The 24,338-nt window shown below is 41.1% G+C and overlaps 1 protein-coding gene across 6 annotated transcripts in view; it reads left to right on the plus strand.

The window, feature by feature from the left end:
- Positions 1-24,338, plus strand: part of esrrga (estrogen-related receptor gamma a) — a 166,864-nt gene that overhangs the window by 120,946 nt on the left and 21,580 nt on the right. For 5 of the 6 annotated variants that reach the window (XM_074666249.1, XM_074666245.1, XM_074666248.1 and 2 more), the window contains 2 exons: positions 8,858-8,968; positions 12,692-12,874. In XM_074666249.1, the coding sequence (XP_074522350.1) occupies positions 8,858-8,968; positions 12,692-12,874 (294 nt within the window). The remainder of the gene's footprint in view (positions 1-8,857; positions 8,969-12,691; positions 12,875-24,338) is intronic. The other variant, XM_074666247.1, reaches the window with a different exon arrangement.

Raw genomic sequence — 24,338 nt, forward strand, 5'->3', positions numbered from 1 at the left:
ATTTTCACATGATTCTTTACATAGTCTCCACAGTCTTTGAAGCCAGTCTTGAATGACTCACTTTGGAAAAGTTTTCCAGAGCAAGGTTTAGCTGCTGGCTGAACCCATGCTTTTTGTGAAGCGAAATTAATGAAGTACAACAATTGATACTTACGGTGGCTGGTAGGGGTCAGACAATTTGCAAAAGCCAAAACACGAATGCAAACACCACAACACAAATGAAAGTACAACCGCAATAGAAGTCAAGAGAGGTTAGTTCACCCAACAGACACAGAAAGTTGTGAAAGTAAGTAAATGTTTTTCTTTTTTAACTTTAGCTATGATAAATATAACTTAGTATGGGAACTACTTCATAGTACTTATATTTCTTCATAAACCCATTATGAATTATCTTATATTAAGCTGTATAATTCAGTCATGTCATAACGTTAGCGTTATAGCTTTATTTATTATCGCTGGAGTTAAATAAGATAACTGTACCTCTGTTGTGTTGTGGCTTTTGCATTCATGTTGTTGCTTTTGCAAATCAACTGGCACCTGCCAGCCACCGTAGAAACACCAATCAGAGATATCTTCATCAAATCCAGCACACACAGTGACAGAGCATTGATTCATGAGCTGGTTATGATTATATCACTCCTTACTAACTCCTCTTGGCACGTACAACAATGAAAGACATTGCGTGCTGTGTTACTTTAAACCTTCCTGGATGTTAGCATGATGAAGCAGGGCTGTATAGGTAGTAATGTTTCAATGCTAGATCAGTTAGCATCAATGCTAACTTTGGAGACAGAAGGTTAAAGATAAAGTGGTGGGGTGGAGTGGGAGTGGGGTGAAGGTATGAATCGTGTGTGTGTGTGAGTGTGTGTGTGTGTCTGCTCTAGTTTACCCCTTAGGGCAAGATCTGCCTCAAATTAGCTTTGTCGCCCTGGGAGACTGAAAGGGTGAGATGAAGAGTAACCGAGGCAGCAAGGAAATGTGTGTGTGTTTGGGTGTGTGTGTGAGGAAAAGAGAGACAAACAAGAGGCCAGGGGGTCAGTAAATCAACTCAGAGTAAAGCTTTTTTTTCTGTACATGCTCTTTTAAACACACAACTGATCATATGAACACACACACACAGAGCTTGGTGTGTGAGAAAATTGAATGTTTCTCTCAGAGAGGAGAAGAGAGCAGCAACGAGCTGAGGGGGTAAACTGAAGGAACAAATGAACGTGAGGCACCCACCCACCCACCAATATGTAGCAGCTAATTTCTGGAGCGAGGCAATTAAAGAGGGTGACTATATTATGAGAACTTCCCCTCTGGCAATGGCTGTCTGTCCATTTTTAATGAGGTCATAATGATGCGTCAGCTGAAGACCAAAAGGTCACAGGGGCGGGGCTTAAATCTGCCAGGAAAGAGAAGGAAGAGTGAGAGAGCAGCGGCTTTAAAGCAGGTAAAAGATTTGTTGGAGCCAAAAATTCAATAGAAAATTCAACAAATAAAACAAAAAATAGAATATCATTTCATTTTAAATGACTGCAAACGAGACACGGTCTTTTAGCTGTCACAGTTATTTCTATTCTACCAATCTGGCACGCCACGACAGACTTAATGCATTCAAATTGAGCAGTAATGCGTGGAATTGTCATGAACAGAATACAAAACACAGATCAGACATTTGAACATGAAAGCTTTGGCAGAGGCACGCGGTCCAGGAGCCAGCAGTATTCAGTCAGCATGTATACGGTACATATGGTCATATTGACAGACCTGCTCCCTTACAACACGGCAGCTTTGATGATGGCGCGTCTGATGAATCATTGTTAAACACACAGAATGTGTTCAAACCAACCAAAGCCTCTGTCTCCGCATCGCTGTAAATGGCCAGCTGGATTCAGATGGTAGACTACTACAGAGACCACGGACTGCAAATATAAACCTTGGCACGCTGCCCCATGCTTGCACACACACACACACACGTTAAGCTCATGCCAACTTTGGCCATGCTCCCCACAGCCTTTAAGACCTAATGAGTGAGATCGGGTGGAAGGCCTCAGTCTGCGTGAGTTTTGGTACATTTGTGTGTGAGTGTGTGTGTGCAGTGTGTTGATATACAGCTGGTAGTCTAGATCATAACCCTCCTCATAGCTCAATGGTTCCGACTGCTGCTATCAGATCTCTGAGCTGAGGTGCCCACACACACGCAGCTGTGAACGCCTCATTCACAAAAACACAGAAAACAGACTGCCCCTGATGAAGAAAACATCTCATCAAAGTTTGTAGTGATTGAAGGGCTTTAAAAAGCAGTTTTTTGGGAGAAATGAAAAATATAATGCAGGAAGAATGAAAGTAGAGGATGAGTGGAGACAAGAGGAGGAGATGTAGGGAAACAGAGGAGGGAAGCGCCAGACTACTGGTGGCGTCTGGTGTTCCCCCAAGGGAAACTTGTAGCTAAATCTGGCCCTGTAGCGTCTGTCCTGAGCGAGTGTGAGTGTTTGTGTGTGTGAGTGGCATCTGGTTGCATCCCGACTAGGGAGGAGCGATAATGGAAATACTGTGACGGGTGATCTGCCTAAGTGGTCTGCTTTCTTTCACATGCACTTTCTTTCTGTTTGTCTTGAAAGGTAGGGGACGTAGCAAGAAAGCTGTTTAGGAAATGCAGTTTCTGTCACAGAAGACTTGAACCAAACGTAGTATAATACATAATCCATCAAGTCTACAATGGCAATGCTTTCATCAAATTCCATCACAAATTTGTTTTATTAAATTGTCACTTCTAACTTGAGCTGCGTATGATGCTTTATAAAGAAACATGGTTATGTGTCATTGCTAAAATGACTGGAATGTATTATCATTGTTCATCCAGTATTCAAAAAAATTAATTTTTATCAACCAATCAAAGAAAATCAACAATACTTTCAAATCAAAATTAAAATTCTTCGAACATCTGAGGTGTACAAAAGATGAAAAAATGATGCTCCTGTATTATCTTTTTACGTGAAAAACTGCAACATTTTATCATGAACCTTGCATGTTCTCACACACATACCCACATTCACACACCCACACACATACACAAAAATTCACACACCAGTGACAGCCACCTGCCCGCTGCCTCAGGCAGTGCTGTTCTGATCTGTTCTGGTCTAAACAAACGTCACCACATGACACCACACACACTTTCCTCTTAACCTCAAATCCACCCCTCTCAGATGCTCCCTCTTTGCTCTTTCCTAAAGCTCCAGTTTTATTTAGAGCAGTCATAATGAACAATAAAACAAGAAGTAACGAAGCTCGCTTTTACGATCTGATCTCAGATCTTACACTAACCCTAATAAGAAAAAAATCATCCTACAATAATTCTGTAGTGTTATACACACATGGTTTATGTTTCTTTTAACTGTGATGTTCCTCACCCTTTCTCTCACACACAGTCACACACAGCAGATTTAAATGGCTCTGTTGTCTTACCCAATCTACTCACCCTTCAGTTCTTTAACCCACAACGGAAAACCCTTTATGTTATTACATCAACACTGTGGTTTCACACACACACATACACACACACACACACACACACACACACAAACAGACACTTTTAGAAACATAAGGTGATAACCTGGTCTGAGGTGGAAGAGAGACTTCAACCCTGTTACAACTTCAATTACCATAAAACTCTCTCTGCCTCTCTCTGTTCCCTTATTTCTGCCTCTTGAAAATTTCTCTACCTCTTTTTCTTATGCTATCTCTCTTCCCTCTCTTTTTATCAACAGAAATCAATCATTTCATTTGTCTTCCTACTCCTCTCTCCACACTTTATCCCTCACTCCTGGTCACTCCTTCTCTCGTTCTCTTATCATATCATTGACCATCTGAAATCAATCCATTTTCTGTCTTTCTCTCCTTTTTCTCTCTTTTTCTCTCCTTCTACTGCCGGTTCACTCTTCAAAAGCACTTAGGTGTCAAAGGCATTTCAATAGCAATCCTTCAACTGCTAAGACTCACACACACACATGCACACACATATGCTGACATAGAGTGACGCCATGGCAGTGTAAAATCTATGCTGATGTGATCAGTGTGGATCGTGCTATCGACAGGCAGCAATATTCCCACGACAGGAGGGTTTCACCTTCATCACTGTCAGTGTGCATGAATGTGTGTGTGTGTGTGTATATATATATATATATATATATATATATATATATATATATATATATAATTTATTTTCTTCAGAATATCACGTGGCAGTGACTAGGATATGTTAGGCAACAGATGAAAATTTCATCCTTACAGTTATCGTGTTAAAGCAGGAAAATTGTATCTAAGAATGTAACCAACTATAAAAAAGGTCCAATCATGAGGCCGAGACAACCGGGTCGCAGTATCTCCAAAACTGCAGCTCTTAAGGTGTTCCCAGTGTGCAGATGTCAGTACCTACCAAAAGTGGTCCAAAGACGAACAACTGGGGTACCGCTGATACAGTCATGAGTGACCAAGACCCACTGATGCATTGTTGGAGGCAAGGCTGGCCTGTGTGGTCTGATCCAACAGAGGAGCTACTGAGGCAGAGAACATAGCCATGAATGTAAACCTGTAGTCATTTGGGTCCATACTAATGTTGAGGGCAGGACTCTAAGATTGATTTGAACAGGACTTACCAAATAAAATAAAACCTTAAAGTGATACTCCGGGATGGAACAAGTTGGGTCCTGTCACAAGGTTTAGGGCAGAAATTACCCCTACAGCAATGTTTTTGTGCAGCAGAAGCCCAGGGCGCTCGCACCAAAGACCCCCTCCCTGCTCCTCTGCCGGTTTCCTCTGCACTCAGACGGGGCCATTTTTTACTTGACCAAAAACACAAATAAACAGACTCCTACCGAAAAAATCTGATATCGGTCTGCATTCACGCTTTATTCAGAGAATTTTCAGCGCGTTACGTTCACACAAAAACACCGCTAAATAAGGCTCTAGTTCTCATCGTGTCTCTTCATCCTGGCAGACTACCTGCGTTTGTTTATATCTGGCACGCCGCTCGCGAGGACTGATACACTCAGCGGCGAGCGCCTCGTAGCCAGCTGTGGCTCTGCAGCAGAGGTAGCGCCGTTTTACGACACGATGAGAACTAGAGCCTTATCTAGCGGTGGGAGTCCGTTTATTTGTGTTTTTGGTCAAGTAAAATATGGCCCTGTCTGAGTGCAGAGGAAACCGGCAGAGGAGCAGGGAGGGGGTCTTTGGTGTGAGCGCTCTGGGCTTCTGCTGCACAAAAACACTGCTGAAGGGGTAATTTCTGCCCTAAACCTTGTGATAGGACCCAACTTGTTCCATCCCGGAGTATCACTTAAATATCAGCTCATTGTCCAATCACAGATTTCCTCTTGTCACAGTACACTTTCATCACTTTCAGTCATCCTGTAAAACTAGTGGTGCTGCTATCGCCTGTTTCTCCAGAAATCCATTATTTTTATGTTAACATAACTCTGGATAGACGGATAAGTCTGACTTAACAGACTAACTCCTACTCTTTAATACACCCAGGTGTAACAAACAGGGTTCGAGTCTAACTGTTTCATAGGGCTTGACTTTAGGCTGGTCCACAGGTTCAACTCTTAAAACAATGTAGGGTCACATCCCAACCGAGGCTCCAGCTGATGCTCTTGGCCTCTGGAGTTGAAGTGCTGAAACAGTAAATGCAGATTCCTATCCATTGCAGAAAGCGCCCACAGCGAGCACTTAACTGTCAGAACTGGACCACAGAGTGATGGAGGATGTTGGACTTGGTCAAGTCTTCAAGTCAGGGCTTCTTTGGTCCTGACCTGAAGAGAGGAGGGCCTACACATTATTAGGCAGTCATAATAGTGTGTGTGTGTGTGTGTGTGTGTGTGTGTGTGAGTGTGTGTGTGTTTGGGGGAGTAGAAGTAAATCCAGTAGACAGAGTAGACTCACACAGATAGTTGACATAATAATTAAAGGATATAATTAAGGTGTGTAACCTCTGTGGGTTTTCCTCTCTTTCATGAATCTCTCCTTTTCTCTCATTGTTCCATTTCTATCACATCTCCTTTCATTCCCTCTTTTCTGGGCTATACATTTTTTTCTTTTGTTTACCAGCCCATCCATTACCAACACCCATTCCCAACCCTGCTTGCTCTCATTCACCCTCATACTCCTCTTTCCTTTATCTTTTTCTGCACTTCCTTTACATTATTCTGTCTTTTATGCTTTTATCATTTTTATCTAAATTTTATTTCTTTTCTCTCCTTTTTATTCCATTTCTTACCCATATGCTGTTCAATTATTCTGCTCTTTTCCTGTCTTCTTTCTTTTCTCTTCACATTTTTCTATCCATACAATTCCCCTTCTCCCAAGATCCTTCTCTCCTCCTCTCCTCAGTCCTTCCCTCCTCTCCTGCCCATTCTTTACGATTTGAAGGCTCATTTGTTAAGAGGAGGTAGAGCTCTCTTGCTCTCCCCCCTAGCCTCCTCCTGTCTCTTTTTTGTGGGCTTTGGAAATATAATTTTCAATTTTTAATTTGATTCATTTAGATTTGATCATTAATCAGTGCTGAGAGAGGGTTAATTTGGTGGAAAATAGATGAGGTAGTTAGAGAGGGCTCTTTATAAAGTGAGCTCAGCACACGCTAGTTCTTTTAGGTGTGAGGAAGAGGGAAAATGAGTCTTCATGTGAGAGTTTGTGTGTAATTGTGGAAATGTGTCTGCAAAGGGATGTAACAGGAGAGTGTGTAGATTCAATACATTGGGTTTTATGCAAATTTACACACAGCAAACAATTTTTGAACATAACCGTTACTGATATAAATTTATGTAATTTTTTCTTAATTATGATAATTGCTGAGCATTCATTTATGATATAATCCTTCCTGCAGTTACACAACTTTTTATCATTTGATCTGCAGATTTTCTTGTGCCACCTGCAGATTTAACACCACAACGTGTTTTAGTTCATGTCCAAATGTCCACCCTTTTTCCCTTGATTCTTTGGTCCTCTTCCTCTTCCTCTTCCTCTTCCTCTTCCTCTTCCGCTTCTTCTTCCTCTTCTTCTTCTTCTTCTTCTTCTTCTTCTTCTTCTTCTTCTTCTTCTTCTTCTTCTTCTCCTGACTCTAATACTCTTCCTCTGCCTCCTCTCTGTCTTCCTCTCCTTCTCTGACCAAACTCTGACCCATCTAGTAACTGAGCAAGCTTCTTGTTGCAGCTAAACCCATACACAACATGAGGGTGTGTGGTGGTTTTTTGTGTAAGCGTGTGTGTGTGACAGAGAAAGCAGAGTGTGGGTGTGTGAGTGCATTTGTACCCCCTGGTGCTAAGAGTTTCTTGACCGTTTGCTGACACTGCCCCCCCACTCCACCCCCTCCTCTCTACCTGGACTGTCAGCCCTTCTGTCTCCCTATTCCTGTCTCAAGTACACACACACACACACTCAGATGCACGCCATGTTCAGTTCACTAGGCTGACGGCTGCCAGAGCTAGTTTGAGCTTCCTAAAAGACTACATTTACATTATAAAATGATTCGCTCAGGTTGCTGTGGGATGCTTTAAAAGGATCTGCAGCAACATACCTGATGTGACATGTTAGGTACAAAACAAAACTAAAACAAGAAAACACACATGTCCTTATCAACATGTTATCAACACTGAAGAATGCACAAACGCTGCTTTTTTCTTTCTGTTAAATCTCTGAGGTGTGCCGTCCTGGTCATGGTCAGCACATTTTTAATCTCTGCCTCAATCCCTCCACCATCTTTGTTCTGTATATCTAAATACAGTCCTGATCATTCCATGAGATTTGTTCTGGAAAAGCTTACAAATCAGCAGAGCTATAAAACACTGAACTATTTCCAGTGAGTGAGCTTAGTGTTTGCTGTGTTTTTAGAAAAAGCAACACTCAGTTTGCTTTTTCACTTTTCTGCAAAACTGCATCCTTACGTAAACATTTGCAATTGCATGTGTTCAAAATATACAGAAATAGGAATTATACATACAGAGGCCCAAAATATTTTTTCATGGTTAAAATAACTTTTCCTCTTAGATCACTTCTCACACCACTCACTCACTCATTCAGTGTTTACAGACATCACTTGAGGATGAATGAGGTTAAATCACTTGGTAAAACTGTCGTTTTCAGCCAGCCTTAGTGAACAGGTCATATTTTAAACTTAATTTCTTGTTGTCATAAATAAAAAAAGAGTTAGTTAGAAATTGCGCAATATTTGAAAATAAGAAAAATAGAGAAACACGTTTTAAACTTTTCTTGTGATCAGATAATTTTTGAAAAATTTGACTGCTCTTTCAGAGTCTTCCTCCTCCTCTCTCCTCCTCTCTTCTCCTCAGGGGCGCATGACACCTCTGTCTTCCTTATCCATCTTTAAGTGGTAACCACGGTAACATCCAATCCCTTGAGAGATAGGCCTAATTAAATTAGGACTCCTTTGTGTCAATTAATTAACAAGACACAGAGAGGGAGACAGAGATTGGGGAAGAGACAGGGAAAGAGTCAGAAAGCCAGAGAAAGAACGAGTGTGTGAGAGACAGAGAGATGGGCCCTTTGCTCAGATGGTGTCTCTATAAATTAATCTTGTTGGAGAATAAAAGAGGCACACAGGTTGAGAAAGCTTGACAAGAACTTAAAAGAGGGTACCTGCGTATCAGACAGGTGTACACACATGCATGCACTGCAGAAACAGATCATTTATCACCACTTTGCTCTCAGATCTCATATTTAGTCTTCTCTCAGTTCTGATTGTCTGCTCTCTCCTCCCTTCATTTCAACCTGTCTTCACTCTAGTAAACTTGTGTTCCTTTCTTTTGTATCAAGCGTCATGAACAGCGTGGTAATACACTCTTTCTCTTTCTCTCAGGTGTTCGTCTGGACAGGGTTCGGGGTGGAAGACAAAAGTATAAACGCCGGATAGATGCTGACAACAGTCCATACCTGAATCCACAGCTGGCTCTGCCTCCCAAGAAGCCATGTAAGAACACACACAAATAGTGGATGTAATGTGCTCTTTTCTCCCTGAGGTTGGGTGGTTAAGTCTTCACACTGACAATATGCTACAGTGGTTTGAGAATCCTACAACATGGAAAACTGGAAAAGACCTTTGCCAAGCATCACACTTTAGTCCTATTTTAATGTTATACTCCCTTTCAGCAGGCTGGCTGCTACAATTTGGTGTTAGTTGCTGGTTTGTAGGATAATTTGTTACCTGACAGTGTTGAAAATGATGATGACCCAGAACATATTTCATATTCTGGACCTTGGTATCCAGAATATTTCCAGGATCTGGATCGTACTTTAACATCTGTCAGAAATTATGGTGATCTTGTCTTGAATTGTTTTGCAAAGCAATCTGACCTTTTATCATGAAGTTATATACACATATGGTGAAAACGGCCCTATCTCACAATGATAAAGTACACTACAAAAAAAAATCCTGGATCCAGACGGTGATCTGGATCACCTCCAAAATTTAATCCCTTATTCCATTTTGAGCATTTCCTGAAAATTTCATCCAGATCTGTTTGTTACTTTTCAAGTTGTGTTTTCACAGACAAACAGACACACTCTCCCAAAATATAACCCTCTTGGTTGAGGTTACAATGGAGGAGCCTCTTTAAAACAACTAGAAATACTCAAGTTCTTGCACAATTGTCATGAGCAGGTAGTCCTGTACTCATGTTATTAATTCGATGTGTATTAGTGGTCGTTGACAGACCAGAAAAACAAGGAGAGGATCTGCTTTTCCATCCGTCTCTGCCCTGATGGAGACAGTTGGACAGTAAAAACATTTAAACACACGCACACACACACATACACACATACACACATAAATAGACACGGTAGTGAGAAGCCCATCTGTTAGAGACCAAGTTTATCTCTCTGCCTCTACTGCTACCAGTTTGGGGTCATAACATTTTATATGTGTAATATTTCACTATAAAGGTATTCATTTAGCTCCGGATGGATTGGCTGCGTTTTTTAAAGAACAAGACCACGGCCAAAGCCTGATGATTGAAAAATTAACAAGGAGAGAGTGAGAGTGGCAGAGAGGCAGGTGGACAGAGGGAGGGAGGGAGGGAGGGAGAGAGAGAGCATAAAGCTAAATGGGAATATGTCTCAGAGAGAGGGAGGGAGAGTGAGCGGGGGAGGGAGGGGGAGGCAGGAAGGGAAGGGGACCAGCCAGAACCCTAATCCGGATTAAATCCAATCTGGCAACCACATCAAACTAGAGTTAGCTCTTTAGCTAACCGTCTGCTCACACACACACACACACACACACACACACACACACACACACACACACACACACACACACACACACACACACACACACACACACATGCAGTGCAGATTGAGCAGTGTTTAGCAGCTTGGTCCCCAAAGCCCATTTTGCTTAAAGCTGGAGCATATTCTGCTTTAGGCCAATATGCTGAATGGCTGCACGACAGCTTACCAGGACTTCTGCACTACTAATCATTGAAATGATGGGATAATATGAAGCAAGCACACACTGTGATTATAATGTATTTGTTTGCATACATAGAGCATGTGTGTTCCAGCTAACTGAAAAGCTTCTGCAGCTTTCTACACACCAATTTCCATAAACTGGTTAAGTGATATTTAGCTCTTAAATCCTGTTAGCGCTTTAACGAGGATTTGTCCAGTTTTGGAAGAATTATAGTTTTATTTATATCTATTTAACATCTTTGCATTAAATAAATACACAAGTAAATAACCAACTGTATCCTAAAATAAGACTTAAACTAAACCTATCAGCTTAAAAAGAGAGTGGTAAGCCTCCTCTTTTCTCACATACAGTCAATACACACAAAAATCTTTCTGTCCCTCTGTCTCTGTCTCTCGGATACACGCACACAGCCTATCTATCTGTAGCCCAATCCCCAGCCTCAGCGTCCCCATTGATTGTGTGAGAACAGAACAATAGCCCAGGGTTTGGAAATGGGCTTCCATTGATTCTAATTAGGGAAACATTAAATAAGATTTACCCACAGATACTGCACTGTGACTGGGATTGGTTTGGCTCAAACAACCCTGGAGCGGGAGCTAGAGGGAAGAGGATGGAACAAATATATATATTTATGTACAAGCGTGTGTGTGTGTGTGTGTGTGTGTTTGGTAACAGAATTGGGGGTGGAGAGCGTTAGATCAATACACAACTCATCCCCCCAACTCTGTTTCACTCTCTCTTGCTGTTTATCTCTATCTAGCTGTCGCTCTCTCATCTGGTCCTGTCTGTCTTTAACAATCTGTCCATGACTCTGTTCTTACCTGTCTGTCTTCCCCTGTTTTTTTTTCCCTCGCCTGTTTCTTTCCTCCTCTCCCTCCATCCCTCTCTCCTCTTGTGCTTCTATCCTCTGTTATTATTCCCATGCTTGATTAGTCAGTGGATTAATTTGGAAGCAGGGTATCAGTCTGTTACTAATGGGCCATAGAGATCTCATCACCACATGTCACCATTACCAGCTGAGCTGTTTGGCTTTCAGAGTTATCTTCTTCTGCTGTATGTGTCAGCAAAGCTTCTTAAGGCTGTGCTACAAAAACACAGCGTTTTGTGTAACCTGAATCAATGGCAGTAATTGACTTTAATCACACCTTGAAGCGTCTCCTAAAGCGGAAACCTTTCAGCCATCTTTATTCAGCTTTAGTCTGGCTGAATTACTGGAATCAAATCAATTATCTGTTGATTTGTTGTTGAAAAAATACATGTAGACAAAAACAGAAGATGAGCTTCCTATTGCTGTACTTCCATGTATAAAAGGTGCACTAGGCTCATGTATGATACATTAGATTGAATGTTATTTTATTTTTCTCTTAATCTTTTTTTTTTGGCGTAAATCACCATCATCTTTAAGGCCTGGACCACACAAATATGGATATATTCCTAAAAGCACATTTTTTCTGACCAATTGAGCCTCTCAACCACACCAACACTGTAGCAATGGTTGCCAACAACAATAACAATGGCCGACATTTACCGCGCTATTTCTGTGTTCTTTGCACTTTTTGCCCTCGTTATAGCTCTACAGATAAATGTAATGTTGTTGATGATGATGAAGTAACAAGTCCACCTCATCGTCCATCCACACAAATGACTCAGTTTTATTGGGGGTTTTTTTGTTTTGTTATTTTTTGCCATCTATTCACTCCGTTGCTTCCTCTATGGTTTCCACACTTTGCTAACCTGCCACTTATCAGCCAGGCATAGCATTGCAGGCTTCAGAGGTAATCTCTTTTTAAGTTTTGCCTCTTGGTACGGACAGAGATGTTTCTTTGGTGTGGACAGAGTTTTTTTTTTTTTTTTAAACGAGGACAGAGATATCCAGTCAAAACAATATCCATATGCGTGTGGTCCAGGTCTAAGTCTCATACCCCTTTTAACATTTTAAACTATTTGTATGTATGCCTCATATTTTTGTGCTGAGTAAAATACTCAGATAACGATGAAATGTGTTGCCTTGTTTTGTTGATTCAACCTGTGACACTTTCTATTTCTCTAACTGTCAAGTCAGCTTTTTTCCAACATGGAGACTAACCTTTTGACTTCTGTGTTATCTGGCTAACCATGTTTTGAGGCATGCCCCGATATGGTGTGGAACAGTTTGTGGCCTACTGCTGCAAAAATTCACCATCTCTCTGTCTCTGTGTCTTTCTCCTTGTCTGGTGGTCATGTCAGTTGCCTTTGGCTGCCTTGCAGATAACAAAATCGTCTCTCACCTGCTGGTGGCCGAGCCAGAGAAGATTTACGCCATGCCTGACCCAACGGTACCAGACAGCGACATCAAGGCCCTGACTACGCTGTGTGACCTGGCCGACAGAGAGCTGGTGGTCAACATTGGCTGGGCCAAACATATCCCAGGTAGGGAGGAAAAACCCTGAACCCTGACTTTCAAACTGAGCCTAATCTGGCTCCATCTTGTGACACGTACAGATGGGACATGCCTACTTTTTCTCCAATTCCACAGAGTTGAAGATTTCACACACACACACACACACACACACACACACACACACACACACAGAAGGTACAAGGTTAGAGAGGTCCAGGCACACTTACATACATACAAGTTCACCAAGTGCTCAGGTGTGACCTTTCACCTTAATCCTTGCACCCAGACAGTCTTAACTGTTGACTCCTCCGACAGACCAACCAAATGGTCCACTTATATCACACCGGCACACACACACCTTCTCAAACACTCACACACGCTTATAATTCTGACCTTTTGAACCAGCCATCCAATCCCCTTACCTTCGACCTGTGTATGTATGGCTGTGTTTGTGTGTGTTAGCGTTCACTGTATGAAAAATCCTCTGAAACTACAGATTTACTCCTCTGGTGTTTGTCCTGTTATAACTGGTATTAGCAGGTTTAACGTGTGTCTTTAAACAGCAGGGGGTGTTGAATGACCTGATATTGAAACCAAATTTGAGAAAAAACAATAGAGATGTTGCAAAACTGTGAGCGTTGTTTTTTATACATGTATAGTGTAAACTTCTATTTGATCAGCATCCCAGGGTCATCATCAGAAAGAGTAATCTTTGTCCCTGTGTCTCTATGAAATTAGATACTGGCTTCAGAAGGATAATACTTAAATATTTCAAACACCAAAAATGAGCCAAAAAAACAGAGTAAAAAAAGAGAAAAATTGACACATGCCTATGACATATCTGAACATAAAGAGGAAGACTTGAAGAGAAAGGTCTGAGTGGCAGATATGAAAGCTATAATCTGGTTTAGGTTTAAGTGAGAGAGCCTGCTGTGACAGCACTGACGGAGGAATAGCAGAGTCTCAGATTAACAGAGATTAGTGCGAAGATTTGTTGCAGTGATGACTTAGAATATAGCTGTAAAAGAGAATACAATAGTCAACAATAGAATCTAAAAGAATAGAGCAGACTCACCTCCTGCTGCAAGTCTAAAACTGTACCGCTGAATGTGAGAAACACCAGATTAGAGGCATAAAAACCACCCAGTCATGCTGCTAAGATCTAGGAAAGTAAAGTCAATGGTGTCGCGTAACAGGATCTAACTTTTCAATGAATGTGAAAATAAAGAGAAAAAAGAGATGGAAAGAGGAAGAGAAGGAGAGATGGGAATATACACTGCTTCTTGTTAGTGCATTGATCTATGTGCTGCTTTATGGGCTGTAAGCAGACATATGTATTGATCCATGCACCAAATATAGTTCTTTGAATATTTATTTTTTGCCTTCAAAACAGCAAACAGCCTCATTCCAATATCATCTCTTATCCGCTAATCTGCCTGACCTGCGTGTTACTCATTCTTGCTTTCTCTCTTAATCCATTTATCCCTCAGTCCTACCCTCTGTCTCCCTTTATTTCCCCCTGCTGCATATCACACACACACACACGCACACACACACACACACACACACACACACACACACACTGAGGAAGAGAACTCGAAAAGGCATGGATAAAGTGTTTATTTAATGCACTGACCTTTTTTCTTTTTGCGTCCCTACTTTTACTAGTGAGCACAGTAAGCTAGCCAAGTTATGTGGTGGGTTGTATGTGTGTGTATCTATGTGTGTGTGTGTGCTGCTTTCTGTGTGGAGGGAGTGAAGCGCAGCGATTGCTTGGCGGAGGAGAGAAGATAGCATGATTAGATGAACGAGAGAGGCAATCCGCTGCTCACACAGAAAGATAGAACTCTTCATCTTCCAAGTGTGTGTGTGTGTGTGTGTGTGTGTGTGTGTGTGTGTGTGTGTGTGTATGTGTGTGTGTGTGTGTGTGTGTGTGTGTGTGTGTGTGTGTGAACACTTTATGAAATCTTCATTGTTTACAACTCTGAACACTGATCTAATACTCACCTTCCTACACACACACATAAAAACATGTACACACAGAAAGTGATCTACAGTTCACTGAGGATGGAAAGGATTGTCAGAAAGAAATACGCCTCCTCAACGTTCTTTATCACACACATACACACACACACACACACTTGCAGAGGCAACCAATAAAGAGTCTACAATGACTTAAGTCTTGAATGAATAGACTAGAATAGACATGTTAACCTTTTTTGTCGCTGTCTTGTTTCAAACCTTGTCAACCTTGTTTGTGCATGTGTGTGTCTTCAAACTCCATAGGATGTAAATGTGAGCACGCCTGTCTCTGCTCGCCATGGTACAGTAATTTTTTTAATCAAATTGATGGAGAGAGACAAAGAAACAAAGAGAAAAAAGACAGAGGCAGAGAGAGGAAGGGTGAAGCCAATTTATGCTTCATGATATGGCTGCGCAGCGCCGCATACACACGCATGTCCACGCACGCACATATACGCACACACAGGCTTCTAACAGTGGTAACAACGTGTCAAGGCGAGCGCCAGGCAGCTAATTTGAAGTCATTAGATGTCTGCCGTACTGGCAACAATTTGTTACGCTCACACACGCACAAACACACACACACAGAACCACGTCACATACACACACTGAGTTAAGAGCCGTCTGCGGATAGCGAGGAGGCTAAATTGTAAACTAATTTAAACATCACTCAGCGTTAGAGAGGCTGCCTGCAAGACAGGCCCCCGGATAACAAGGCTAGGCTACGTGTGTGCGTGCTCGGGTGTGTGTGTGTGGTGCAAGCACACGTTTGACACACAGACTTGCCCAACCTTAGAGACTTGTGACAACACACATATACACACATATCTCTTTGATTGGTTCTTTTATTCTAAGGCTGAGTGTGTATGTGTGTGTGTTCACACTCATTTCCATACTGATATGGCCTATATGCAAACATTTGATATGTCATTAGAAGGGGAAAATGAGGTTTCAGACACAGTGTGTGTCTCTTGTTTCCCACCAGAAAAGGGACCCCAAACACACACACACACACACACACACACACACACACACACACACACACACACACTCTCACACACACACACAGGCATCTTACACATGCATGCCTGATTTTAAAGACAGAGATGAAACGCATGCAAACACAGAAACAAGTTTGAGAAGGCTCTTCACTGCTCTGAGTTGTGGGAAATAAAACACACAAGTGGTCACCAGGAAAATATGTATGATATGAGCACATTACACACTCAGGACACTTTTGGAAGAATTGTGCTGGTTGTTTTTGGGCGTCTCATTTTTATAGATTAGTAAAGAGAATATGCTACTTAAACAGCTCTGAGAGACGTCTCCAGCTGCACGTTCGGCTGCATGCCACAGACGAGTGTGTGGGTATGTGAGCGTTAGAGGAGGAATGAGAAGCAGTCAGGTGAGTTGAAGAGGAGGAGGGGAACAGCAAATGTTTAAACAGGAGAGAACGAAAGAGTGAATTAAAAGAAAGAAAGAGGGCATTCAAAACGAGCCATTTATCTGTCTGTAGAATTAGTCTTTTCATCCTCTCTTTTCTCCTCTCTTACTCCCTCCTCCTCCTCTTTCTCCCTCCTCTCTCTCTCCATAATAACTAAATGACTACCGGGCAGTCATGCCAGCAGCCCTTATCTCTACTTGCGGACACAAAAGAGAAAGACAGACAGGCGAGCACTTGACTTGACGAAAAGAGCAAGGAACGAACAAATGAATGAATCAATGAATGAGAGGCAGAACCTATAACACAGCCTATTTTACCAGAACCAGGGGCCTTGCCATTAGTGTTTTTTTATGACCCCTCCCCCATTCTTTCTTTATTCAGGAACGAAATTGCTCTCGGGCCGCCCCCCACTTCCCCTCCACTATTCTCTTGCTCTCTATCTCCTCTTACTAGCTCCTCTTTTCATGCAGTCTGTCTCCCTCTCTTACTTTCCTTCCCCTTTCAATTTTGACACTCAGGATAAGCGGTCTATGTGTCGGCAGTAACGCAGTATGATTGAGCTGTAAAAAACGGGGGGCGAGAGGTGGAGGGGGTTTCTGTCTTTCTTTTCATTTAATCAACCTTTATAGAGATAGGGGATAAGGAAGGGGTTTGGGAGGTGTTGGTGATGGGGTGGAAGGTGACATGTGTCCTGTTGTTTCATGTTGTGCATGCTTCTCTCTGTCATTATCATTTCTTCTTCTCTCTTTCTTCTTCTTTGGATTTTTAAATGAGTGAAGGTGTTGAAGGACCCCATGGAGGTGTTAAAAACAAGAGTGAGGTTTAGGTCTCGGTGGCTGGTAGCCTCTGTCTCATGTCAGTGATGGTGAATGTTAACACAACTCCATAAACTCTGACATTTTCTGCCACCAAGAAGATTTGTCCTCTTGTTTCATGGGGGACGCTGGTGATGTGAATTCTTCAAGATAATGCACTGCATTCTTTTTTTTAATTTTAGTTAATCTTAAAACATAAAACAAAGTTGTTGTTAATTACAAAGAAAGGCTGTAACAGAAAAAAAGACAGATAAACTATCAATGCTTACAGTCAGTCTCTAGTGCAGTTGAACCAGACCGGGCTCACCCTACAGCTGCCAATTCTTCCACCTTCTTCTCCAACAACAGGATGGTTCAAATCCAGTTTGATGTGGTTATGTTATAAAGATCACTTTCAGATAAAATAGCCCCTGTTGACAACTTATTAAATATCCTAAAATGATATTTAAAACTTACTCACATTTGAAACCATACAGTACCGGTGCCCGGTACCTGGCGATAGGTACTGGTACTCAACGGTTCCAATTTTTGGTACTTTTTTGTGTTTATGTAGTAAAAATATTAATTTGTTTATTGATAAAGTATATATTTTTTCAATTTAACATATTTATTCTTCACTATATTACCTTGAAGTGTTGTGTTCATGTCCAGCATGGAAAATTGCCTACTCTTCCAATCCCTCACAGTCACAAGGATGTGTTTAGGCACCTGGACATGGTTCCTTTTGAGTTTAGGTGAATTCGATTGGTACTTATAAAAGTGCCTAATTCAGTACTCATCCCTAGTTCAGAATCTCTTTTTATGATCTTAATGCATTGAGAAAGAAAGCCCCAGAGAACACTACCAATTCCACTTTTGTGTGGCGTTCCTCAGGGCTCATTTGTAGGTCCCATTGAGTTGTTGTTGTTGCTGTTTTACTTTTTTTTTGTTTGGTTGGTTGTTTTTTTGGTTGTTTATATATATATATATATATATATATATATATATATATATATATATATATATATATTTATTTATATATATACAGTTACATGCAACCACATTATAAAATTGTTTTTTTGTTGTTTTTTTTATGTGATAGTGAAGAATAGTCATATATATTAACAGCCGTGGCTCAAGTTATATCATATAACTGTATGTGTGTGGTTAAAGGTGACGGGGGCAGATGGGACTGAAGCATAGAAATGGATGAAAATGAAAAGCAGCGAGGTCAGACATTATCCCAGTATAACCTGGACACTCCCAAAGAGCCTTTAACACAATACTTTCCTGACCCAGTGGCTAAATATCCCCCACCTCCTCCACCTCTCTTTGACCTTTTTTTCTCTCCTCCGATGCTAGTGTCTCTTTCTGGCTCTTCCTCCTCTTCTCCCTCTGTCTGACCTGACCTCCCACCCTTTCTCTCTCCATGGTATCTTTAACCTCTTCATTATCAAGTCAACCTCATCTCTCAACCCCCACCCTACTCCCACACCTCTAAAGTCCCCTCTTCTGTCGTCTCCCCACCAGCCCTCGTTGCTGTCCTTGCTCCTGTTCTTTATGTCTTTGCATCTCACTGTAATCTCAGTTAATTCAGTCCAATCCCTCTATTTTGAAACAACACAAGTGACTTCACATGAGTTAGATCTAACATTTGTTCTCCACAGCAGTCTTGATAAGCAAAGTGTCCTCCTGAGTCCTCACCCTCTGCAGGTATTCTGCCGTGCACTTGCTCTTTTGGTCATGTTTTAAATGGTTTTCACATAAAGATTTTCAGGCAGTGAAACACTTCATATGTCAGACTGCCAGACAGTCAGTCAGTTAGAATGGCAATCAGTCTGTCAGGTAACTACACAGCCAGTCAATCAGCCAGAAAGACACCAAGTCAGTCAGCAAATATTGATTAATAGAAGTGTCCTGCTCCTTTTAGCAAATCAAACGTTGAGTCCCAGCAGCCAAGAGGAACACACAGATGTACACACACACACACACACACACACATACATACAAACAAAAGCACACATATATACAAATGGATACACACATTCTTGACTCTCTAAATTAACACTGACATGTATTTTAACCCTTCACGGTGGACTTGAAGAGATGCAGAACAGTGAACACACCCTGTGGAGGGGAATGTAAAAGCCCAGACTGGTGATGTCACTCTGTGGCCCTCCATATTAAGTCTGTTGTTGCTATCAATCAGCTAAGAGCTGGTTGGGCTTTGGGTCAGGGAGTGGTAAATCAGAAGACAAAATGTTTCTCCTCCACCAATCACACAAACACAACTTTAAGCTTTATGACAGCACAGTGTGCAGACAGAGAAATCACAGCACAAAAAACAACCATATAATCTGATATAGAATACTCATACTGAATATAATACTAAAACACAGCAGTTGAGTGAGTTACATTTGCTTGAGTTGCTGAGATAAAACCATCAAAGCCCAATCATTCTTTAACCAGGAGCAGATTCTGTCTGACAACGATGGCAAACATCGGTATATTTTGCTCTGATGCTGATTCCCGTAACTCTTTCCAGTCAGCCAAGGTAAAGAAGATAAGTAACCCAACAGATGATTTATTACTGACTAGTTTCAACTCGTGCATTTATAACAATGTGGTTTTGGTTTAGATTAAGAATCAATGAGTCTGTTTAGTTCATTGCTTTGGTCAGTTCTGACTGTTTTCAATCCCTGTTAAGTTTTCTCAGCCTGTTTGGGCGTGTTTGATTTCCATTTCTTCTTGGAGGGGCTGTATAACCCGTTTAGAGGTTGATGTCTCGGTTAAAGAACCTGTGTGTTTGTTTATGTGTGAGTTGTGTGTGTGTGTTGCTTTTATTGTCCAGAATTATGCATTAGAGACATTTTGTTTTCCAGTGCACCACCACATTGGTTTCCTCTTGCAGCCCATATAAACAAACACAGCCCTGTTTGCAGATGAAAACAAATATTGATTAAATCAAATTAGGAAAAGAATATTTGATATCTGAGCTTTATGTTTGGATTAAGTTGGGCTTTCTTTATTAGATTAAGCCTGTGGGTATTGCAGGCATTTCATCAATATGAGAAAACAGAGGAAGGAAATCATTTCCCATTTTCTGTGCATCGGTTTTCATCTGTCTTATTTACTCCGCTTCTTCTATTTGCTTTTTATGTTCGGTTATTTGGGGGGTCACTTTATGGGATTCATCTAATAATTGATACAATCTGTTTTTTGGGGTTTTGCATAAAGTTAGTTAGCAAAATGTAACCCAGACATAAGTTTGTGTGCCTCATTACAATACATAAATACATAAACATTACGTGTTAGCTGTGGAGCTGTGTCTATGCAGCATCAAAATGAGCCCAAAATGTTTTTGCAGTAATATTTACAAAACATGAACTGGAATCTTTGGTATCTTTGTCTTTTTTGTGTGTGAGAATCTGAGTGCTCCACACACACTCTACATACCTACATATTCAGTCCCTGAGGGCACGTTCAGTCTGTGTTGACTCGACTGTCTGTCCAGTGGTCCTGTGTTTGTTCTGTCATCACCGTGTTGACAGTGTTTCCATGACAATGTGCCTGAGATGACACTCCAACACGTCCGGCTGCAGGTGGCGGCTTAAAACACAAACATTCATACACACACAGTCACACATGCACACACACATACTTGCAGTACCTCTATCAGGTCACACCTTGGTGATGACACACACCTTATGCCTTGAGAGGTGAGCTAACCTGACACACATCGCAGAGAGTGACACACACACTTGCGCACAACTTACTTCACACTTGGTACCAGCTGTCGCTGTCACTGCATCCACGTGTCACAACAAATCAGACTTCAGTCCAACATATAAAAGATATAAAATACAAAAAGTAAAAAGCCCCTTGGATTTGAGAGTGAGTGTAAGGTGGAGAGTAGCTCATAAATAAAAAGATGATTCTACAGTCGTAGCTTTCTTAATTGTATCACTGATAATAACTGAATGAAGTGTGTTTATTAAGAAAAACACTGATTTTAACTGTGGTGTCTGATGAAAATCAGCTTTTTAATGATGAGCCTCTCAGTGAAAGTAATTTTAATAATTCTAAAAGATAAATCCATGTAGTGCATACATTAGATCGCTGTTGAAATAAAAATGTAAGTAAAAAAAACAACACAAATATTGAAGTCATGAGATTTGCGCTCAGCAGCCCATTGCTGTTTTTCTTATTAGTTTGATTACATTAGCAAATCAAATTCATTTGTCTATCAGCCTTTGAGACACAGCCTGCAATCTGAGCACACTGACTAATCTGCATCAAATAAAGTCTCACACACATACACACACATACACACACACACACACACATTTACACACAACAGAAGGAAGCTGCATACAGAAGCACGCATACACAAACACATACGTCATGAACACAGCAAAGACAACACAAATATGCTTTAAACACACACCAGAAAAAAGCCACCAGAAAAGCTCTAACACACACTGCAAGTAGTGCACAAATACACACACTCACACACACCGCCGTGCACACTTTTATAATATGTGACATCAGACAAGCAGTAACAAATAAATCAGCACACCATCTGAGCCCATCATCACCGAAGTCATCACTAGCAAACAGTCAGCTTTTACCACTTTCAATTTGCTTTTGTCTTTGTGTGTGTGCATGTGTGTGTGTGTGTGTGTGCCTGGGACATAGAGAAAGAGAGACCTAGACATGGCGAGAGGGAGGGAGAGAGATGATGTGATGTGATATGATATGATATGCTGGCGGGGCATAAAGATAGATGATCATAATTACGCAGAGGCCAAACTCCATTTCAAATCATCATCATCCTATTCTATCTGTTGGCGCACACATGTACACACACACACACACACACGCACACCCACACAGGCCCACCAAAAGCAATATATAGAGTTCACACACATGCAGGGATTCACAGACATCCACACCCACATATCACACACCTATGCATGCAGCAAATCTAGTGGAAGGAGGGACAGGCTTGTCATGGCATCACATTATTTCTGTCGGTTCATGCAAAGTTCACAGACAGACGTGAAATTGTTTCTCTCTCTGTTTCTCTCTCTACACTTTTCTCTTGATATTTCTTCATATCAAACCACTTTTCCTCACTGTTTCTGTCTTTATCTCCCTCCTTCTCCTCTTTTATCTGTATCTTTTCTCTCATTTGCTCAGCTCATTCTTTTCTCTTCCTCCAACAGTCGCCCCTTCACCCCTTTTTTGTTCTCCCTCCCTCATCCCTGACTTTATTTCTTACCTCCTCTTACCTCTAATGCCCCCCTTCTCTTGTTTCCTTTTCCCCATCTTCTACCCCCCTCTGTCTGTCTCTCCTTCTTCTCCCATCTTCCATCTATCGTTCTTAAATAACAGTCTGAAGGATTCATCCTTTCCATCAGGGAATAAGCAGGTGGGAAAATAGGATTGGAGCGTGCCTGTCAGCAGCTGGGTACGACTTATAGTCTGTGCACACACAGAGGCAAATTATATGGATGTATACATTTTATGGATATAAAAACAGGATGCCAGGAACATTCCAGATGTTAAAAAAAATAAATATTATATTAAAGGGCTGCTCCTTGTAGCTTAATAGTTTTTAAAGCGGATACAAACTGTCTCTGTTTAAATAACAGCATATGTTTTAGTCCATTTGGTTTTAACAGTACATTGACTTGCTTGTATGGAGATACTGTAAGGTTGTGGTGATGCTTATATCAAAATCTGAGATGTTTCCTCAGCACACAGTACTAAAGGTTAGGTTACTACTGTGGATGGGTATTGATAAGATTTTATTGATACCAGTGCCCTTATCAATTCTGCTTATCAATCCGATTCCTTCTCGATTCCCTTACCCAATTCCTCCTGTGAATTTTTCTTTACAAAAAGTAGGCTTTGCAGGTTTTCTGGGTCAACATTTATATGAATGTATAAATAGATGAATATGAAACTGGTCACTAGATCTGGATATCTCTGGACGTAAATAAATAGAAATAAGTAAAGATCGCACAACATGTTACGTTGATGTGCTGTTTGTGATATGTGTTATTCTCTGAAGTCGGCCATCTAGTGTCTCAAAGTGGTCATAGCAATCGTTTGAGTTGTTTGGAGCCGTGCCTGCACATAACTGTTCTTTCATTTGCCTGTGAGTATTCTGAAATTTAGAGTTCTTAGTATTATTTACAAAGAGTAACTGTGATACGTTTCTGTGATTATTTCAAATTCTGTTGTAAAACCAAAGTTGTATCAATGTATGCTAGCATATCAATGCAATTTCCCACATATGTTAGCATCAATCTAGCACTATTTTGTTGAGTTTTCTTGGGAAACTCTTACATATCTGCTAAGCTAAGATAGCTGCGGCAGACTAGTAAACATGAGGTTTGGCAGCTTCAGCATGATGTAAATAATTGATTAGGGACTTGTTAAGCATTAGGGCTAACGTCGATGGATCTGAACTTTTCTTATTGATTCTTAGCAGGAACTGGCTTATGATGCCCATCCCTAGTTACTACAGCTTACTTCTGTAAAGTGGGCACACTGGATATATGACACAAGCACAATAAGCTACTCTGTTGGTATAAATTGTCATAACAAAGTCATAACTTACGCTATCTGCTACAATATATTGAAATAGCAGAAAAGATTGACACATACTTTTATTTTGTTTTTATTTCATTGGCCGTGTCAGACTGTTCAAGTCAGGAATGTTTTCCTCTTTTCTATTTTTTGCCGAAAAAGTGGGTCTTTCTTTTTTTTTAACGGAAATAGAGAAGTGTGTGTGTATGTGTGTGTGCACACTGTACTTTATCCTTATAGAAGTGTGTCATCTCCCACCTGCTACCAGGTGAAGGACCATGTCAGTGGTCTCAGTGGTTCACTGTTCATCCACATTCACTCTGTAAATACACACTCACAAACCAACACACACACACACACAGCGGTAATAACGTGTGTATTTTTGTGTCTATTTAATCTTGATGGGATATTTCATCTGCAGGCTGCTATCACAGCTGGCTGCCTTATTGTCTGGGTCAGACTGATGGTGTGTGTGTGTGTGTGTGTGTGTGTGTGTGTGTGTGTGTGTGTGTGTGTGTGTGTGTGTGTGTGTGTGTGTGTGTGTGTGTGTGTGTGTGTGTGTGTGTGTGTGTGTGAGATCTGGTATGCCTGTGAGTATTCTCAGTTTTGGTTCTCCTATGAGCACGCTCACAT

This window comes from Halichoeres trimaculatus, unplaced genomic scaffold (assembly GCF_033239565.1).
Source record: "Halichoeres trimaculatus isolate MK-OKI-2021-1 unplaced genomic scaffold, fHalTri1.1 fHalTri1_scaffold_3, whole genome shotgun sequence".
Classification (NCBI taxonomy): Eukaryota; Metazoa; Chordata; class Actinopteri; order Labriformes; family Labridae; genus Halichoeres; species Halichoeres trimaculatus.